Below are 17,589 nucleotides of genomic sequence, written 5' to 3' on the forward strand. Positions count from 1 at the left end.
CGAGAGCAATAATTGAGAGGCTGTGGCCCAGAGTGTACAGAGTCTTCACCACTGAGTAGAACAGCAGCTGGTTGAGTCAAACAAACACACACACACACACACACACACACACACACACACACACACACACACACACACACACACACACACACACACACACACACACACACACACACACACACACACACACACACACACACACACACACACGCATACACACACTCTGTCATGTACACACACACATATTGCAACGCACCAGCTACTGCAAGGACCACACACACACTGGCACACATAGGAGTACATTCTGGATTCCCAGTAAAAATCATTACTGTCGTCAAAATAGTCTGTGTCTCCTCAATAACTTATTTCCCAACCAGTTTGGGATGCAACAGATACATGGTTGCAACTGCGATGCTTTGCTTACATTTACATTTACATTTACGTCATTTAGCAGACGCTCTTATCCAGAGCGACTTACAAATTGGTGCTTCAACCCTGCATGAATTCCTCCTGCCCTCTCATAGATGTTATAATCACAAGAGGTTGGGGAATAACAGCAGCTAGTGTGTGTGTGTGAGTGTGTGTTTGTATGTGTATCAGTCTGTCTACTCTTCATCATTCTCCTCCCCATCACCCTCTCATTCTTATAAACAACATTCCCCTAGTCTGAGACACCATCAGACTCAGACACACACACACACACACACACACACACACACACACACACACACACACACACACACACACACACACACACACACACACACACACACACACACACACACACACACACACACACACAATAATAAACTGTTCTAACCCTAACTATGTGCTTTGTATTTTATCCCAAAAAGTGAGCACTTAACTTTCACATCTGACCCCTGACCTTGACCCCGGAACCTCCTCTGGGAGAGAGACAGTCCAGACTCTTCTCTACAGAGATGGAAGGAATGGAACCCAGACAGAATCCTCTCCTCTGACTGTGGAATCTCAATGGAACACGTGAGAGGGTCTGGACTCACTCAACCATAGAGGCTGTCATACAACAGAGACACACCACCTGGACAGGCCAAGTATGCCCTATGACTCTCTACTCTGGCACACAGGGAACAATCAGAGGTAGGGGATGAGAAACATGAAATGTTTAGTGGGTTTCGAAAAGTACTTTTCCTTGGCTCCTTTACCCAATAACCCAAGCAGACAAAGGAGAAGATTCCATCTGAGGCACAACTGACTGAATAACCTGTTCCAGCTCAGTGCAGTGTCTGACTCTGTAGTGATTTAGTGGAGTCCGTTCTGGTTCAGCGGTCACAGTTCCTGCACCATGTTGGGTTACTAACTTTGGAGTTGCTGTGGCAGAACTACCTTGTTAGGTTTGTTGTCGCTGGACCAGCAGACCGTGCTGATGCTGGGGTAGATGTCAGACCAGCCAGCCTCAGTACAGTTCCTACTAAAGGTACCTAACAGAGAGAATAAACAGCAATATAAGGACGATGTAAAGTATGGTCAATGGAATGATGGAGGGATGGATGTGTGTTTACCATGTCGTCCGAAGAGGTGTGTGAGAGCAGGGGGGCAGGAGAGAGTCACCTCTTCCCCTACTGCTGCTGGGGCCCAGCATGAGATGTTGTCCCATAGACCACCACATCCTACACACACACACACACACACACACACACACACACACACACACACACACACACACACACAAGCATGCATGTCTGACTTGTGTACGTTTGTTTAAGTGTGTGTGTGTGTGTGTGTGTGTGTGTGTGTGTGTGTGTGTGTGTGTGTGTGTGTGTGTGTGTGTGTGTGTGTGTGTGTGTGTGTGTGTGTGTATGATAAGTTCTGTTTGACATTAAGGGAATGTTATCCAAACTTTAAAACATAGTAGTTCCCCTAAATAACAGAAAACTGGACACTCAAACATTAAGGGAAAATAAATCTTCACATATGGGTAACATTACAAAAATGTTCTTTCTCCCTAGAATTGTTAGCTGGGTATTTTGTTGGCTCTACAGTCAGAAAAATCAGGGGAATTCTGTCTGTGTTGCTGAGCATCTATAGGAAATGGGTCAGGTTTCTGTGTGTGTGTGTGTGTGTGTGTGTGTGTGTGTGTGTGTGTGTGTGTGTGTGTGTGTGTGTGTGTGTGTGTGTGTGTGTGTGTGTGTGTGTGTGTGTGTGTGTGTGTGTGTGTGTGTACTTGTGTGCGTGCGTGCATGCATGTCTACCGGGAGGCTCTAGGGATTGTTTCTCCAGCTGATTGTGACACTCTAGCTCCGCCCTCTGCAGCTCCCAGATGAAGTGACATGTGGGATTTCTCCCGCTGACTTCCTGGACAGAGAGGAAGTAGAAAAACAGTCAGTGTCTCAACGGTCTTTACTGCCTCCTCTCCTCGTCTCCTCTCCTCATCCCCTCTCCATATTGTCTGTACAATTAGGAATATTGGAACAGAGGAGAAACACTGTGAGAGATGGAGAGAGACAGGAGGGTGGAAAGAGAGAGGGGCGGTATAGGGAGGTGGAAATATACAAAGAAAGAGGGAGACAGAGAGAGATTCTTTCATTCCGTTAGATATAGCTCACTATTTGTAGAGCAGGTATTCCCAAACTGGGGTACGCTCAATGCCGTCGGGGGTACGCCAAATAAAAGTGTGATTCACTTTTTAAAATAAATAAAATAATAAAAAACGTTTAAAAATAAATCTTCACATTTTCAAACAGTCCATTTATATTTACCAATGGGGGCTATACATTTGGGTGAGTTTTTTTCTCTCACCTGAGTAGCCTCATTTCACTGCCCAAAATAAAATTAAACCATCAAGTGTTCAGCGATATAACAACACATTATCAAATACAGGTAGCCTAGTCAAATAATTAACATCCAATCACATTAACCGCTACTCTCTCGCGGGAAACCTTCACTCTTGCGCAGACATTTAGTAACATAATGACCATTTGAAAAATAAGCTACAGGAGTTTTTTGAGCGAGAAAAAAGGCACATTTCAAGTAGTAAGACATGTATAAAAGCAACAGATACCATTAATAAGGGGCTAGAAGCATCTTATGGTGAGCTACCGAGTGGCTAGGACAGACAAGCCCCATACTATTGTGGAGGACTTAATTATTCCTGCTGCCGTGGATATGGCTGGAACAATGCTGGGGGGAAAGGCCCAAAAAACTACACAGACAATGACTTCATCAAACAACACTGTTTCACGACGCATCAGTGACATGGCAGGAGATGTTTTGAAACAATTGCTGCTTCGCATAAAAGCCAGTGAATTAATATGCGTTACATCTGGATGAGTCAACAGACGTGGGGGGCCTGGCACAGCTCCTGGTATATGTCCGTTACGTTTATAGGGGGTCAATGAAGGAAGACATCCTCTTCAGTAAACCACTGGAAACCAGGACAACATGAGAGGATATTATTAAAGTACTGGACAGCAGGGCCTCCCGGGTGGCGCAGTGGTCTAAGGCATTGCATCGTAGTACTAGCTGTGCCACCAGAGATTCTGGGTTCGAGTCCAGGCTCCCGGCCGCGACCAGGAGGTCCATGGGGCAACGCACAATTGGCCCAGCGTTGTCTGGATTAGGGAGGGTTTGGCCAGCAGGGATATTGTTGTCTCATTGTGACTCCTGTGGCGGGCCGGGCGCAGTGCACGCTGACCAGGTCGTTCGGTGTAAGGTGTTTCCTCTGACACATTGGTGCGGCTGGCTTCCGGGTTGGATGTGCGTTGTGTCAAGAAGCAGTGCAGCTTGGTTGGGTTGTGTTTCAGAGGACGCATGGCTCTTGACCTTCGCCTCTCCCGAGCCCGTACGGGAGTTGCAGTGATGAGACAAGAGGAGAAAAAATTGTTTTAAAAAAAGGTACTGGACAGCTTTGTGACAACAAATTGACTTTGGTGGTCAAGATGTGTTGGTATCTGTACTGATGGTGTAAAAGCCATGACATAGTGGAGTGGTAATGTGCGTGCAAGCAGTTGCTCATGACGCCACTTGAGTACACTGCAGCATCCAATGAGAGGCTATTGCTGCCAAGGGAATGCCTGACAGCTTGAAAGATGTTTTGTACGCTACAGTGAAAATGGTTGACTGCCCCTGAACTCTCGTGTATTTTCTGCATTATGCAATGATATGGGCAGCGACCATGTAACGCTTTTACAACTGGTTATCAAGGGGCAAAATATTGACACGTTTTTATAATTGAGAGACGAGCTTAAATTTATTGACCAAAATTTTCACTTGCCTGACCGGTTGCCTGATGATGAGTTTCTCACATGACTGGCCTATCTGGGTGATGTTTTTTCTCGCCTGAATGATCTGAATCTAGGATTACAGGGACTCTTCCACAACAATATTCAATGTGCGGGACAAAATTGAGGCTATGATTCAGACGTTGGAGCTCTTTTCTGTCTGCATTAATAAGGACAACACACAGGTCTTTCCATAATTGTATGATTTGTTTGTGTGCAAATGAACTCATGCTTATGGACAATGTCAAATAAGATATAGCGAAGCACCTGAGTGAGTTGGGTGCACTATTACACAGGTACTTTTGTAAGTCGCTCTGGATAAGAGCGTCTGCTAAATGACTTAAATGTAAATGTAAATGTAATGTAAATGTACTTTCTCGAAACGGACGACTCAAACAACTGGATTCTCGTTATCCCTTTCATGCCCTGCCTCCAGTCCACTTACCAATGTCTGAACAAGAGAGCCTCCTCGAAATTGCAACAAGCAGTTCTGTGAAAATTGAATTGAATCAGAAGCCACTGCCAGATTTCTGGATAGGGCTGCGCTCAGAGTATCCTGCCTTGGCAAATCGTGCTGTTAAGACACTGATGCCCTTTGTGACCACGTACCTATGTGAGAGTGGGTTCTCAGCCCTCACTAGCATAAATAAATACAGGCACAGACTGTGTGTGGAAAATTATTTAAGACTGAGATGCTCTCCAATACAACCCAACATTGCAGTTATGTGCATCCTTTCAAGCACACCCTTCTCATTAACCTGTGGTAAGTTATTCACAATTTTTGATGAACAAAATGTTTTATATGTAAGATGGCTAGATAAAGAGCAAAATTATTGATTATTATTATATTATTATTTGTGCCCTGGTCTTATAAGAGCTCTTTGTCACTTCCCATGAGCCGGGATGTGTCAAAAACTAACACTCATTCTTATGTTTAATGAATGCAATGTATAGTGTTTGTGTGGCAGGCTTACAATGATGGCAAAAAACAACATTTGAGAGTGGGCTGACCCTGGTGCTAGAGGGGGTACGCAGCTGGAGGTTGAATGTTTGAAGGGGAACGGGACTATAAAAACTTTGGGAACTACTGGTGCAGAGGGTTAAAGACATTGGGTACTAATCATGATCCCCCCCCCACCCTCCTTCACACAGACACTACATATGTCTTCTGACCTGCAGGCTTTAGGATATTTACTCACAGACCAGCAGAAACTGTGTGTGGTGTTTATATGCTTGTATTGTGTGTGTGCGTGCGTATGTCATGCGTGTGTGTGTGAGTGAGGTTCAGCTGGGTGGTCTGTTTTGTTTCTATTGTGAAATAGCAGCTTCGCTTGGCCACAGTTCAGGACTGTCACTGTGTTTATACTCCTCAACCCCTCCCCAGCATCGTCCACATCCTCAGAGGAGCTGTGTTCCTTTTGGAGCTAAGAACACAAACAACCAATAATACATCGCCTCATGACCGTCTCAATCAACCACACACTTCCTTGTTACCGTCTCAATCAATCACACATCATCTCACCACTGCCAATTAGACCTGGAGACACTTAACACCCTATAATATGACACGTCTTTATGATATATATTTACATCCAGTTCTCAATGTCCCGATGCTGTGTGTGAGAGAGAGAAAGAGAAAGATCCAGTGGGTACCAGTTATCTCTGGTGCTCCTCCTGGGACCTTTTATAGAGAGGAAGGAAGCCCTCAGGCACAACACCTGTAAAACATTTTTTTAAATTAAATAATCATTAAAAAAATATAGATTAAAAAAATAAGGAAAAATATAACACACACACACACACACACACACACACACACACACAACCAAGATGGCATAGCAGTTCAGACGTCTTTTGTCCTCGTCTTGTCGTGTCCTGTATATATATATATTTACAACTTTTTTCACATACACTTTATTTTTATTTTCCATCAACTCATCTTCAAAACACTCTCCTGCAACCCGCCTCACCAATTTATATTTATAAAAAAAGTATTATTTACCTCAAATCTGTAATCCTCCAAGAATCTAGCCAGAAGCTAGCCAGGAGCTAGCCAGAAGCTAGCCAGGAGCTAGCCAGAAGCTAGCCCAGAAGCTAATCAGAAGCTAGTTCAGAAGCTAGTTAGCTTCTTTACTGGCAAATCGTTAGTATTCAGCTAAGCACGGTTTGTGGTCATCAGCTATCCTTTAGCTCGAAAATCTATCCGGCTGGCTCCTCCCTCGCGACGTTACCTGAACGCCCATCTGTGGCCTGCTAACCGTTAGCTGTCATACCAGCTGCTATCTGAATAGACAATCGGACAATTTATTAATTTTTATTATTATTATGTTTTCTTCTTGGGCCTCTAAAACTATATCTATTGTTTTTATTTGTGTTGTTGTTGTGTGATTTGGATTAATCCCCTCTACCACACGGAATCCCACTAATCTACTGACGGAACGCAAGAGGTGGCTAACAACAGACCTCCATCCTATGCTAGCTTGCTACCGATGGCCTGGCTAGCTGTCTAAATCGCCGTGACCCCCAACCAACCTCTCCACTCACTGGACCCTTTGATCACTCGACTAAGCATGCCTCTCCTTAATGTCAATATGTCTTGTCCATTGCTGTTCTGGCTAGTGTTTATTGGCTTATTTCACTGTAGAGCCTCTAGTCCTGCTCACTATACCTTATCCAACCTATTAGTTCCACCACCCACACATGCAATGACATCTCCTGGTTTCAATGATGTTTCTAGAGACAATATCTCTCTCTTCATCACTCAATACCTAGGTTTACATGCACTGTATTCACATCCTACCATACCTTTGTCTGTACATTATACCTTGATGCTATTTTATCGCCCCCAGAAACCTCCTTTTACTCTCTGTACCAGACGTTCTAGACGACCAATTCTTATTGCTTTTAGCCGCACCCTTATTCTACTCCTCGTATGTTCCTCTGGCGATGTAGAGGTGAATCCAGGCCCTGCAGTGCCTAGCTCCACTCCTATTCCCCAGGCGCTCTCTTTTGACGACTTCTGTAACCGTAATAGCCTTGGTTTCATGCATGTTAACATTAGAAGCCTCCTCCCTAAGTTAGTTCTATTCACTGCTTTAGCACACTATGCCAACCCGGATGTTCTAGCTGTGTCTGAATCCTGGCTTAGGAAGACCACCAAAAATTCAGAAATTTTAATTCCAAACTACAACATTTTCAGACAAGATAGAACTGCCAAAGGGGGCGGTGTTGCAATCTACTGCAAAGATAGCCTGCAGAGTTCTGTCCTACTATCCAGGTCTGTACCCAAACAATTTGAACTTCTACTTTTAAAAATCCACCTCTCTAAAAACAAGTCTCTTGACGTTGCCGCCTGCTATAGACCACCCTCTGCCCCCAACTGTGCTCTGGACACCATATGTGAACTGATTGCCCCCCATCTATCTTCAGAGCTCGTGCTGCTAGGCGACCTAAACTGGAACATGCTTAACACCCCAGCCATCCTACAATCTAAACTTGATGCCCTCAATCTCACACAAATGATCAATGAACCTACCAGGTACCTCCCCAAAGCCTTAAACACGGGCACCCTCATAGATATCATCCTAACCAACTTCCCCTCTAAATACACCTCTGCTGTCTTCAACCAAGATCTCAGAGATCACTGCCTCATTGCCTTAATCCGTAATGGGTCAGCGGTCAAACGACCTCCACTCATCACTGTAAAACGCTCCCTGAAACACTTCAGCGAGCAGGCCTTTCTAATCGACCTGGCCGGGGTATCCTGGAAGGATATTGATCTCATCCCGTCAGTAGAGGATGCCTGGATATTTTTTTTAAATGCCTTCCTAACCATCTTAAATAAACATGCCCCATTCAAGAAATTTAGAACCAGGAACAGATATAGCCCTTGGTTCTCCCCAGACCTGACTGCCCTTAACCAACACAAAAACATCCTATGGTGTTCTGCATTAGCATCGAACAGCCCCCGTGATATGCAGCTGTTCAGGGAAGCTAGAAACCATTATACACAGGCAGTTAGAAAAGCCAAGGCTAGCTTTTTCAAGCAGAAATTTGCTTCCTGCAACACTAACTCAAAAAAGTTCTGGGACACTGTAAAGTCCATGGAGAATAAGAACACCTCCTCCCAGCTGCCCACTGCACTGAAGATAGGAAACACTGTCACCACTGATAAATCCACCATAATTGAGAATTTCAATAAGCATTTTTCTACGGCTGGCCATGCTTTCCACCTGGGTACTCCTACCCCGGTCAACAGCACTGCACCCCCAACAGCAACTCGCCCAAGCCTTCCCCATTTCTCCTTCTCCCAAATCCATTCAGCTGATGTTCTGAAAGAGCTGCAAAATCTGGACCCCTACAAATCAGCCGGGCTAGACAATCTGGACCCTTTCTTTCTAAAATTATCTGCCGAAATTGTTGCCACCCCTATTACTAGCCTGTTCAACCTCTCTTTCGTGTCGTCTGAGATTCCCAAAGATTGGAAAGCAGCTGCGGTCATCCCCTCTTCAAAGGGGGACACTCTTGACCCAAACTGCTACAGACCTATATCTATCCTACCATGCCTTTCTAAGGTCTTCGAAAGCCAAGTCAACAAACAGATTATCGACCATTTCGAATCTCACCATACCTTCTCTGCTATGCAATCTGGTTTCAGAGCTGGTCATGGGTGCACCTCAGCCACGCTCAAGGTCCTAAACGATATCTTAACCGCCATCGATAAGAATCATTACTGTGCAGCCGCATTCATTGATCTGGCCAAGGCTTTCGACTCTGTCAATCACCACATCCTCATCGGCAGACTCGACAGCCTTGGTTTCTCAAATGATTGCCTCGCCTGGTTCACCAACTACTTCTCTGATAGAGTTCAGTGTGTCACCTACCTGCCTGTCCAACATCACTACTCTGGACGGCTCTGACTTAGAATACGTGGACAACTACAAATACTTAGGTGTCTGGTTAGACTGTAAACTCTCCTTCCAGACCCATATCAAACATCTCCAATCCAAAGTTAAATCTAGAATTGGCTTCCTATTTCGCAACAAAGCATCCTTCACTCACGCTGCCAAACATACCCTTGTAAAACTGACCATCCAACAAATCTTCGACTTTGACCATGTCATTTACAAAATAGCCTCCAATACCCTACTCAACAAATTGGATGCAGTCTATCACAGTGCAATCCGTTTTGTCACCAAAGCCCCATATACTACCCACCATTGCGACCTGTACGCTCTCGTTGGCTGGCCCTCGCTTCATACTCGTCACCAAACCCACTGGCTCCATGTCATCTACAAGACCCTGCTAGGTAAAGTTCCCCCTTATCTCAGCTCGCTGGTCACCATAGCATCTCCCACCTGTAGCACACGCTCCAGCAGGTATATCTCTCTAGTCACCCCCAAAACCAATTCTTTCTTTGGCTGCCTCTCCTTCCAGTTCTCTGCTGCCAATGACTGGAACGAACTACAAAAATCTCTGAAACTGGAAACACTTATCTCCCTCACTAGCTTTAAGCACCAAGCACAAATTACTGCACCTGTACATAGCCCACCTATAATTTAGCCCAAACAACTACCTCTTTCCCAACTGTATTTAATTCATTCATTTATTTTGCTCCTTTGCACCCCATTGTTTTTATTTCTACTATTCTTCCATTGCAAAACTACCATTCCAGTGTTTTACTTGCTATATTGTATTTACTTTGCCACCATGGCCTTTTTTGCCTTTACCTCCCTTCTCACCTCATTTGCTCACATTGTATATAGACTTGTTTATACTGTATTATTGACTGTATGTTTGTTTTACTCCAGATGTAACTCTGTGTTGTTGTATGTGTCGAACTGCTTTGCTTTATCTTGGCCAGGTCGCAATTGTAAATGAGAACTTGTTCTCAACTTGCCTACCTGGTTAAATAAAGGTGAAATAAATAAATAAATACACACACACACACACACACACACACACACACACACACACACACACACACACACACACACACACACACACACACACACACACACACACACACACACACACACACACACACACACACACACACACACACACACACACACACACACCTGACCCATTTCCCATGGATGCTCAGCAACACACAGACAGGATTCACCTGATTCTTGTTCCCTGTTTGACTGTTTTCCTCCGTTAGTTCGGGTAATTTTTTTATTTGATTTATTTAACCTTTATTTATTTAGATAAGTCAGTTAAGAACAAATTCTTATTTACAATGACGGCCTCCCCCGGCCAAACCCCTAACAAGGACGACGCTGTGCCTGTTATGCGCCGCCCTATGTTTTACTTTGTAAAACAATATTTGGAAGTTGATTAAATATTTTGGTAGCCTACAGCACAGTCTTTTCAGCAGGAGCCATTTCCTTTCCAACCTGTGTTTTCTCTTGATTGAAAAAGGCCTGTTTTGTCTGCATGCTGTTTTTTCACTGACAGATTTGCCATGTGTTCCCGATTGTAGGCTATTCCTTGTTATTGGGCTACAATCCACAGCTAGGCTATTTAAAAAATAAGCTAACGATCCTCTGTGTCTAAATTATAGGCCTTCTCATGGTGTAGTAGGCTATTCTGAATTATTTAATTTATTTAACAGACAGCAGTAATTATATAACTTTGGCAAATGCATATCAATGTATCAGGGTTGCTGCAGTTCCTCCAGAACCCTTCAAACAGCTATGACTCTATAAGGAAATAAATGATGAAGTGCAACTCTGGAGAGATGAGAGTTGCCGGCTCATGTCTATCAGAGCAGAGGGAGAGAGATCATAGAAAGTGAATCTCATTCTGTTCTGTCAGGATCCAGCTGAAATGAAGCACTGCATATACCATGTAGAACAAATGTGTCACTGATAAGGAATCACATCTGCTCTCTTCATTGGATTTCCATCTGGAACATCTTGGAAAAAATGTGGAAAAAAATACTAATTGCAACAGAACCCCTTGGGACGAGTAACGGAGTAATACTGTCTTCAAATATAGTAATATTATTACATTTACCTTGTCAAGTAAGCTGTATATTACTTTAATATAATATAATATATGCCATTTAGCAGACGCTTTTATCCAAAGCGACTTACAGTCATGTGTGCATACATTCTACGTATGGGTGGTCCCGGGAATCGAACCCACTACCCTGGCGTTACAAGCGCCATGCTCTACCAACTGAGCTACAGAAGGACCAGAAGCATATCTCTACCGGTGTGTTTAAAGCTTTTTCTCATGCTAATGGCATTCATGCTGTAGGTTAACTCGCTTCCAATAGGCTATTTTAAAGTCCAAAATCATGTTACCCCGCTTAACCTTTCTGAGTGGAAATGCTCCCATTATTTTGAGTTAATTGAGGAGACAGAGAAATGCAAACACCACATCAAACCTGAAAAAGCATCTGGGGGTCGTGCTCAATGGCACATAGTCAAAGTTCCAGAAATGTATGAAGGAGGAGAAATCTTTAGACATTATGATAATAAAGATGGATAAATCATATTTACATGTTCTGTGTATGTTTGGTGGGACGTTGATGGAATATTCTCCCAACCCACAGAAAACAGGACACATGGATGTTCTTGCAGCGTTCTCATTTAACATGTCTAGAACATTCATATCCTACGTTCTTAGGAACATGGCAACCATGTTCTATGTATGTTTGGTGGGACGTTGGACACATGAAACTGGACACATGAAATGTGTCTAGAACATTTGTTTCTTTAGTGCTGAGAACATGGTAACCACATTCTGGGTAAGTTATATTTGACATTAAGGGAATGGTCTCTTGGAAACATTCCTTGCACATTGCTGGAACATTCCTATGACCTAATGCGACTCTTAAGGGAACATTCTCTAAAGTTGTGGGAACGTTTGTTGTTAGCTGGGTATCAACTATTCTAAGAGACCAGTCTTGATTTGAAATTTAAATCATATTTGGGATTATTTGAGAAAGATCGATAAACCACAGTTTGTCTACATCTAGTCTCATACTTACACATACAATTCTGAATGAGCCTCCAGCTCTCTAGGAATATGAAGGTCTGTCTCACACACACAACCGTAAACCCACACACACTTATAAACATGCATGATTACTGAAAGGTTATAGATGACAAGTGTTGCCTGTTCAATTAGTCTACTCACCGTAAGTAAAAGGCAGAGCGGGAGGAGCAGCAGACCGACCCATGACCGCTCCATGGTAGCAGGCAGCACATGAGCTGGTAGTAGGCTACTCCGATGTGCACCGTGGGGGTCTTGTCTCACCCAGCTGAACTCATGTGGTCACTCTTACGGTTAGCGCGAGGGCAGAGCCCCGAGAATATTTCACCCTGAAAAACTCACATCCATAATGTTTATAAAGCTGTTGGTGTTGGCGAAGAAAATAACAACAGTTTGTAAATGCAAAAATAAAACATCCAAACAGCTGTTGGTCGGCTACAGGTATGGAGAGAAAGAGGGAAAAAGAGAAAAGCAGGGAGACTAAGAAAAATAAGGAGATGACTGGAAAGGTGGAGAGGCAGTTGGGGCCAAAGAAGCTGTGAGGGCGGTTTGTGACAACAGATCTCTCTTCCCCATTAACTTATAGCACTGGGTGCGGCTTCCATCACCTCTGTCCATCAGCCTCGATCCACACCTTTCTGCTAAATTAAATACAATTAGAGTTGGATAAATGTAGATGAACGTAGATTCTTTTTCACCAGGATTTATACAACCTCTACATCAAAATCTTCAATCCAAATCCCATTCCTAAAACCTTGATTTTGGACGAATTACCTGAATGGATTCTTACTACCAAGGACTAGCAAGAAAAAACTTCTAACAAACCAAAACCTGCATAAGAAACACAGCGGAAACCTGGAAACACCATCAAAACAAAACTGACTGAGTGACGTTCAATAATCTCTAGGTCATTTTCTTATATAAAGCGAAGTAAATAGTCTACTAAACTACCAAGCTGCTAGGACAGAACTGACCTGGCTGCAACTTCAATTAGCACTGAAGTGTGAAGTGAGATGTGTGAAATCTCTGGCAAGAGAGTTTCACAGCCTCCCAGAACCAAATGCAGAGGCCTTTGATGTCAGTCCCCTGCTCCATGGCATATCCCTGTGCAGATGTCATCACAGTACAGTACCCCCCAAAATGCAGAGGCCTTTGATGTCAGTCCCCTGCTCCATGGCATATCCCTGTGCAGGTGTCAACACAGTACAGCACCCCTTCGATATAAAACATGTCCCTGTGCAGATGTCATCACAGTACAGTACCCCCCAAAATGCAGAGGCCTTTGATGTCAGTCCCCTGCTCCATGGCATATCCCTGTGCAGATGTCATCACAGTGTAACTGACAGTTAGACTTACAAGTTATGTCGTTGTCTTTTGTTTGAATTGTTTATGTGTCCGCTGTGCGGGGAAATGATAATACAAGCGGAACTACGTAGCTAATACTGTTGTAACGGGGATCCTTATTGTAGCAACACACCTTTGGAGGGAAGGCAATCCTGCGCTGCGTTAGCTAAGTTTTCATGTCATCGGGTGTAGTTCATAAAGGTTGAAGAGTGTATGTTAGGATGAAGTGTGAATTCATGCCAGGAATAATAAGTGTGAAGTTTGATTTCCTCCCTTCTGTAATAAGCAGCCAATGAGGTATTTGTTCCTTTATTCATGTGTTAATCTGAACCTGTTATAACGCCGGTTAAACTGTTATGTATGTAAGCACTTCAGAGTTATACCAAGCTAATAAGTCACTCGTAAGATAAGGTTGTAAGAGTGTGCTTAACTGTATTTTTCATTTACTTTATAGTTCTCACGGAAGGTGATAATTCTGACTAAAACTACAGAATAAAGCCGCCAGTTAAAATCAAGGAACGGTTGTGCTCGTGGTTACTGAAGGGAGCTATAGTGAGAACTCAATGCTCTTCACGAGCAAGAGAGAAAGAAGAATCTCATCCAGCTGTAAAACGTCTACAAGATTCCCAAATCCTGGTAGACCCTGTCATCTGCCAGATAAGAGTTTTGCATCTACCTGCAAACTTAGAAGAAAATCTCCACATAAGGAAGCATCGTGAGGCAACATAAGGTCAAGACTAACAGGAAAGTCAGACACGCAAGTACATGTCAAGGTGTTTGAAGGTGGTCCTAGCCTTCTGAACAGCTAATAAGAGACTTTAAGATTACAATTCGTAAGGACTGGAGATAGTTGTCTATTTCATAAAGACTCTGGTATTATGCATTTGCTCTTTCTATCTTAATGTGTCGCTGGTATGTGTATTACTGAAAAATATTATTTGATACTTACTAAATATATATATATATAGTCACAAACATTAAGGGTCAGCGTACACCTATTAATTCTATTTTCACCTGTAAGTTAATAGTGTAATTGTTTGGTAAGGTGTTTGTTCAAGCCTTTGTTTCAAGCATTATACATGTTTATACCACGTACTGAGGTATAAATTACAGTGAATTAGAGTATAAATTACCTACTCACTTATCCAAACCTTAGCTAGAATTGATTTGACTTGATTTAGAATGTCAGAAAGAGGTAGTTTCACTAAAGGTGATAGAGATGGGGTGGGTCAAGTTGAGCAGCTGCAGCAACATCTCGCAAACTTCGAGCCTTCATCAGAACAAACAGAGCAGCAGGAAGAGGTAGCACAACAAGAGCCACGAAAAGGTGAGAGGGTCCGCAGGTTAACTGAAAAGGGCAGAGAACTGCGTGACGAAAGGTGGAGACAGCTCGAACAACGTTTCAGGGTCAGCTATGAGAAGTGGAAGGCTCTGGTAAAGGAAGCAAAACTGTCACTGACAGGTTGTTGCTCTGAAGACCTACTAGAAGACCTCTTAAACAAGATTAGCCATACCTCTACAGAGCTAAACCGTGTCTATGTAAATTTGCGTCAAATCGACATTCCCGACAACGATATACGACGCAGAGTTGATACTTGTGAAGCAGTTACAATGTCTATTATCAAGACTGTAAGGTGTCATTTAAAAGGCAGGGAGAAGGTCAAAGTAACCAGATAGAGTTGCACTGGAAGGACAGCAATTCCTTGTGCATGTCCGAACTCTCACATAAGTCAAGTCTCAACTATCAGCCCTCAAGTGCTTCCTCCCAGTCTCAAAACAACTCAAAGGTCAACTCCAGATGCTCAAGCGTGTCATCTGTCAAGAGACAAGAGGCTGCGGCGGAAGTTGCTGCTAACCAAACAGCTTTAGAAGTAATGGTTAAGCAAGAACGCCAACTAGAAGAGCTTCAGCGACTCGAAGATGAAGATAAGAAGAGGACAGCGGAGCAAGAAGCTGAGGCTGTGAAACGCAGCTTAGAAGAAGCTAGGCTGCGAGTCAAGTTAGAGGTAGAAAATGCTGCCAGACGAAGGACACTAGAAGACAAGCGTAGAGAGTTAGAGCACCTAGAAGTGCTCAAGAAACTAAATGCTGCCAAGGCGCAAATGCAAGTGTATGAGCAAGATGAAAACTCAGAGGACGAGAAGAGAGAACTACTCTCTAACTGCAAATCTATGAAAGAAGTCACGCACAGAAGTGGCTCATTTCACAGTCTCTCACCACAACATGTTGTGACAAGCACACAGCAAGAAGATGGCACCAAGACCATGTTCAGGTTACTAGCGGAATCAATCAGTGAAAGCCACCTCCCCATACCAGAACCAGTAACATTCAATGGAGAGCCTCTCTCGTACACTGACTGGAAGGTCTCTTTTCAGACTCTGATAGACAGGAAGAACATACCAACAACTGAGAAGATATATTACTTAAGAAAATATGTCGGTGGGCCTGCCAAGAAAGCCATCGAAAGTTACTTTATGTTAGGAACAGAATCAGCCTACCATGCTGCTTGGACCATTCTTGAAGAAAGGTACGGAAACAAATTCTTCATCGCCAAGTCTTTCAGAGATAAGCTCAATGCATGGCCTACGATAGGATCCAAGGACAGTCTTGAACTTAGAGACCTTGTAGACTTTCTTCGCAGCTGTGAAGCTGCTATGTCTCAGAATAAGGGCCTGGAGGTGCTTAATGACTGTAATGAAAACCAAAAGATCCTCGCTAAACTTCCAGATTGGCTAACTTCAAGATGGAATAGAAAGGTCACAGACATCTTAGAAGAAACGGAGATCTTTCCTAGCTTCAGTCAGTTTGTGAAGTTTCTCACAAGAGAAGCCAAGATTGCTTGCAATCCTGTAACATCCCTTCATGCTTTGAAACCAAGTGAAGATGGGAAACTTAAGACGCCAAGGATTCAAAACCCCGGAGCAAGGGTATTAGCAACTAACTCTGATGAGAAAGATACTGTTACTAGTTGTGTCTTCTGTGAGAAGTCAGGTCACAGTCTCCACAAATGCTGGAAGTTCATGGATAAGCCCACCGCAGAGCGACAGAAGTTTGTTCAAGAGAATAAATTGTGCTTTGGCTGTTTAAGGCCTGGGCATCGATCGAAAGATTGTGATAACAGGAACACCTGCGACACGTGTCAGAGGAGGCATCCATCCTGCCTGCACGAAGATCGTACTAAAGAAAGGTTAAGGGATAGGAAGACCTCACAAGATAAGGGGACAAGAGCGTCAAGTGAGGCCATATCTAACAGAGTCGTAAGGGACATTCACACTCACACCTCCACAATCATTCCAGTATGGGTGTCAACCACAAGTGAGCCAGATCGTGAAGTTCTTGTGTATGCACTTCTTGACACCCAGAGCGACACCACTTTTATCCTTGAAGAGACAACAAAGGCTCTCAATACAAGGAAGGAGCCAGTCCAACTGAAACTCTCTACAATGGCTTCAAGAAATACCACTGTGCCCTGCCAGAAGCTGTCTGGTTTGCAGGTTAGAGGGTTTTACTTGGAGAAGAAAATCCCTCTGCCAACGACCTACTCGAGAGAGTTTATTCCTGCAAACAGAGATCATATTCCTACTCCAGAGACTGCAAGAGCATGGTCTCATCTTGAACACATTGCAGAGGAGATTGCTCCTCAACAGAGCTGTGATGTCGGTCTCTTAATTGGCTACAACTGCTCCCAGGCTCTCCTTCCAAGAGAAATTGTGTCTGGTAAGGGAAATCAGCCTTTGCTCAGAGAACAGATCTTGGCTGGAGCATAGTCGGCTATGGAAATCCATGTATCGACTATGGCGACCCTATTGGAGTGAGTCATCGGGTTATCTTTAGACAGGTGATGCCAAGCCTTCAATCTTCTTCCAACCTCACAAATCAAGTACACTATGTTTGTAGAACAAGTGTAAGAGAGGTAATCACAACACTGGACATTATCAAGACGCTTGAATCTGACTTCAAAGAGAGACCTGCAGAA

General features: G+C 43.6%; 1 protein-coding gene across 2 annotated transcripts in view; it reads right to left on the bottom strand.

Annotated features, from left to right (window-relative positions):
• Positions 1-12,814, bottom strand: part of LOC118376317 (vasoactive intestinal polypeptide receptor 2-like) — a 26,050-nt gene extending 13,236 nt beyond the window's left edge. The window contains exons 1-5 of one of the 2 annotated variants that reach the window (XM_052501902.1): positions 12,414-12,814; positions 2,232-2,330; positions 1,542-1,649; positions 1,366-1,460; positions 1-67 (exon numbers count right to left, since the gene is read on the bottom strand). The exon at positions 1-67 is cut by the window's left edge and continues 31 nt beyond it. In XM_052501902.1, coding sequence (XP_052357862.1) covers positions 1-67; positions 1,366-1,460; positions 1,542-1,649; positions 2,232-2,330; positions 12,414-12,456 — 412 coding nt within the window. In that variant the 5' untranslated portion in view covers positions 12,457-12,814. Of the gene's footprint in view, positions 68-1,365; positions 1,461-1,541; positions 1,650-2,231; positions 2,335-12,413 lie in introns of both variants that reach the window. The other variant, XM_052501901.1, reaches the window with a different exon arrangement.
• Positions 12,815-17,589: the final 4,775 nt, after the last annotated feature.

The sequence above is a fragment of the Oncorhynchus keta genome, chromosome 4 (assembly GCF_023373465.1).
Source record: "Oncorhynchus keta strain PuntledgeMale-10-30-2019 chromosome 4, Oket_V2, whole genome shotgun sequence".
Classification (NCBI taxonomy): Eukaryota; Metazoa; Chordata; class Actinopteri; order Salmoniformes; family Salmonidae; genus Oncorhynchus; species Oncorhynchus keta.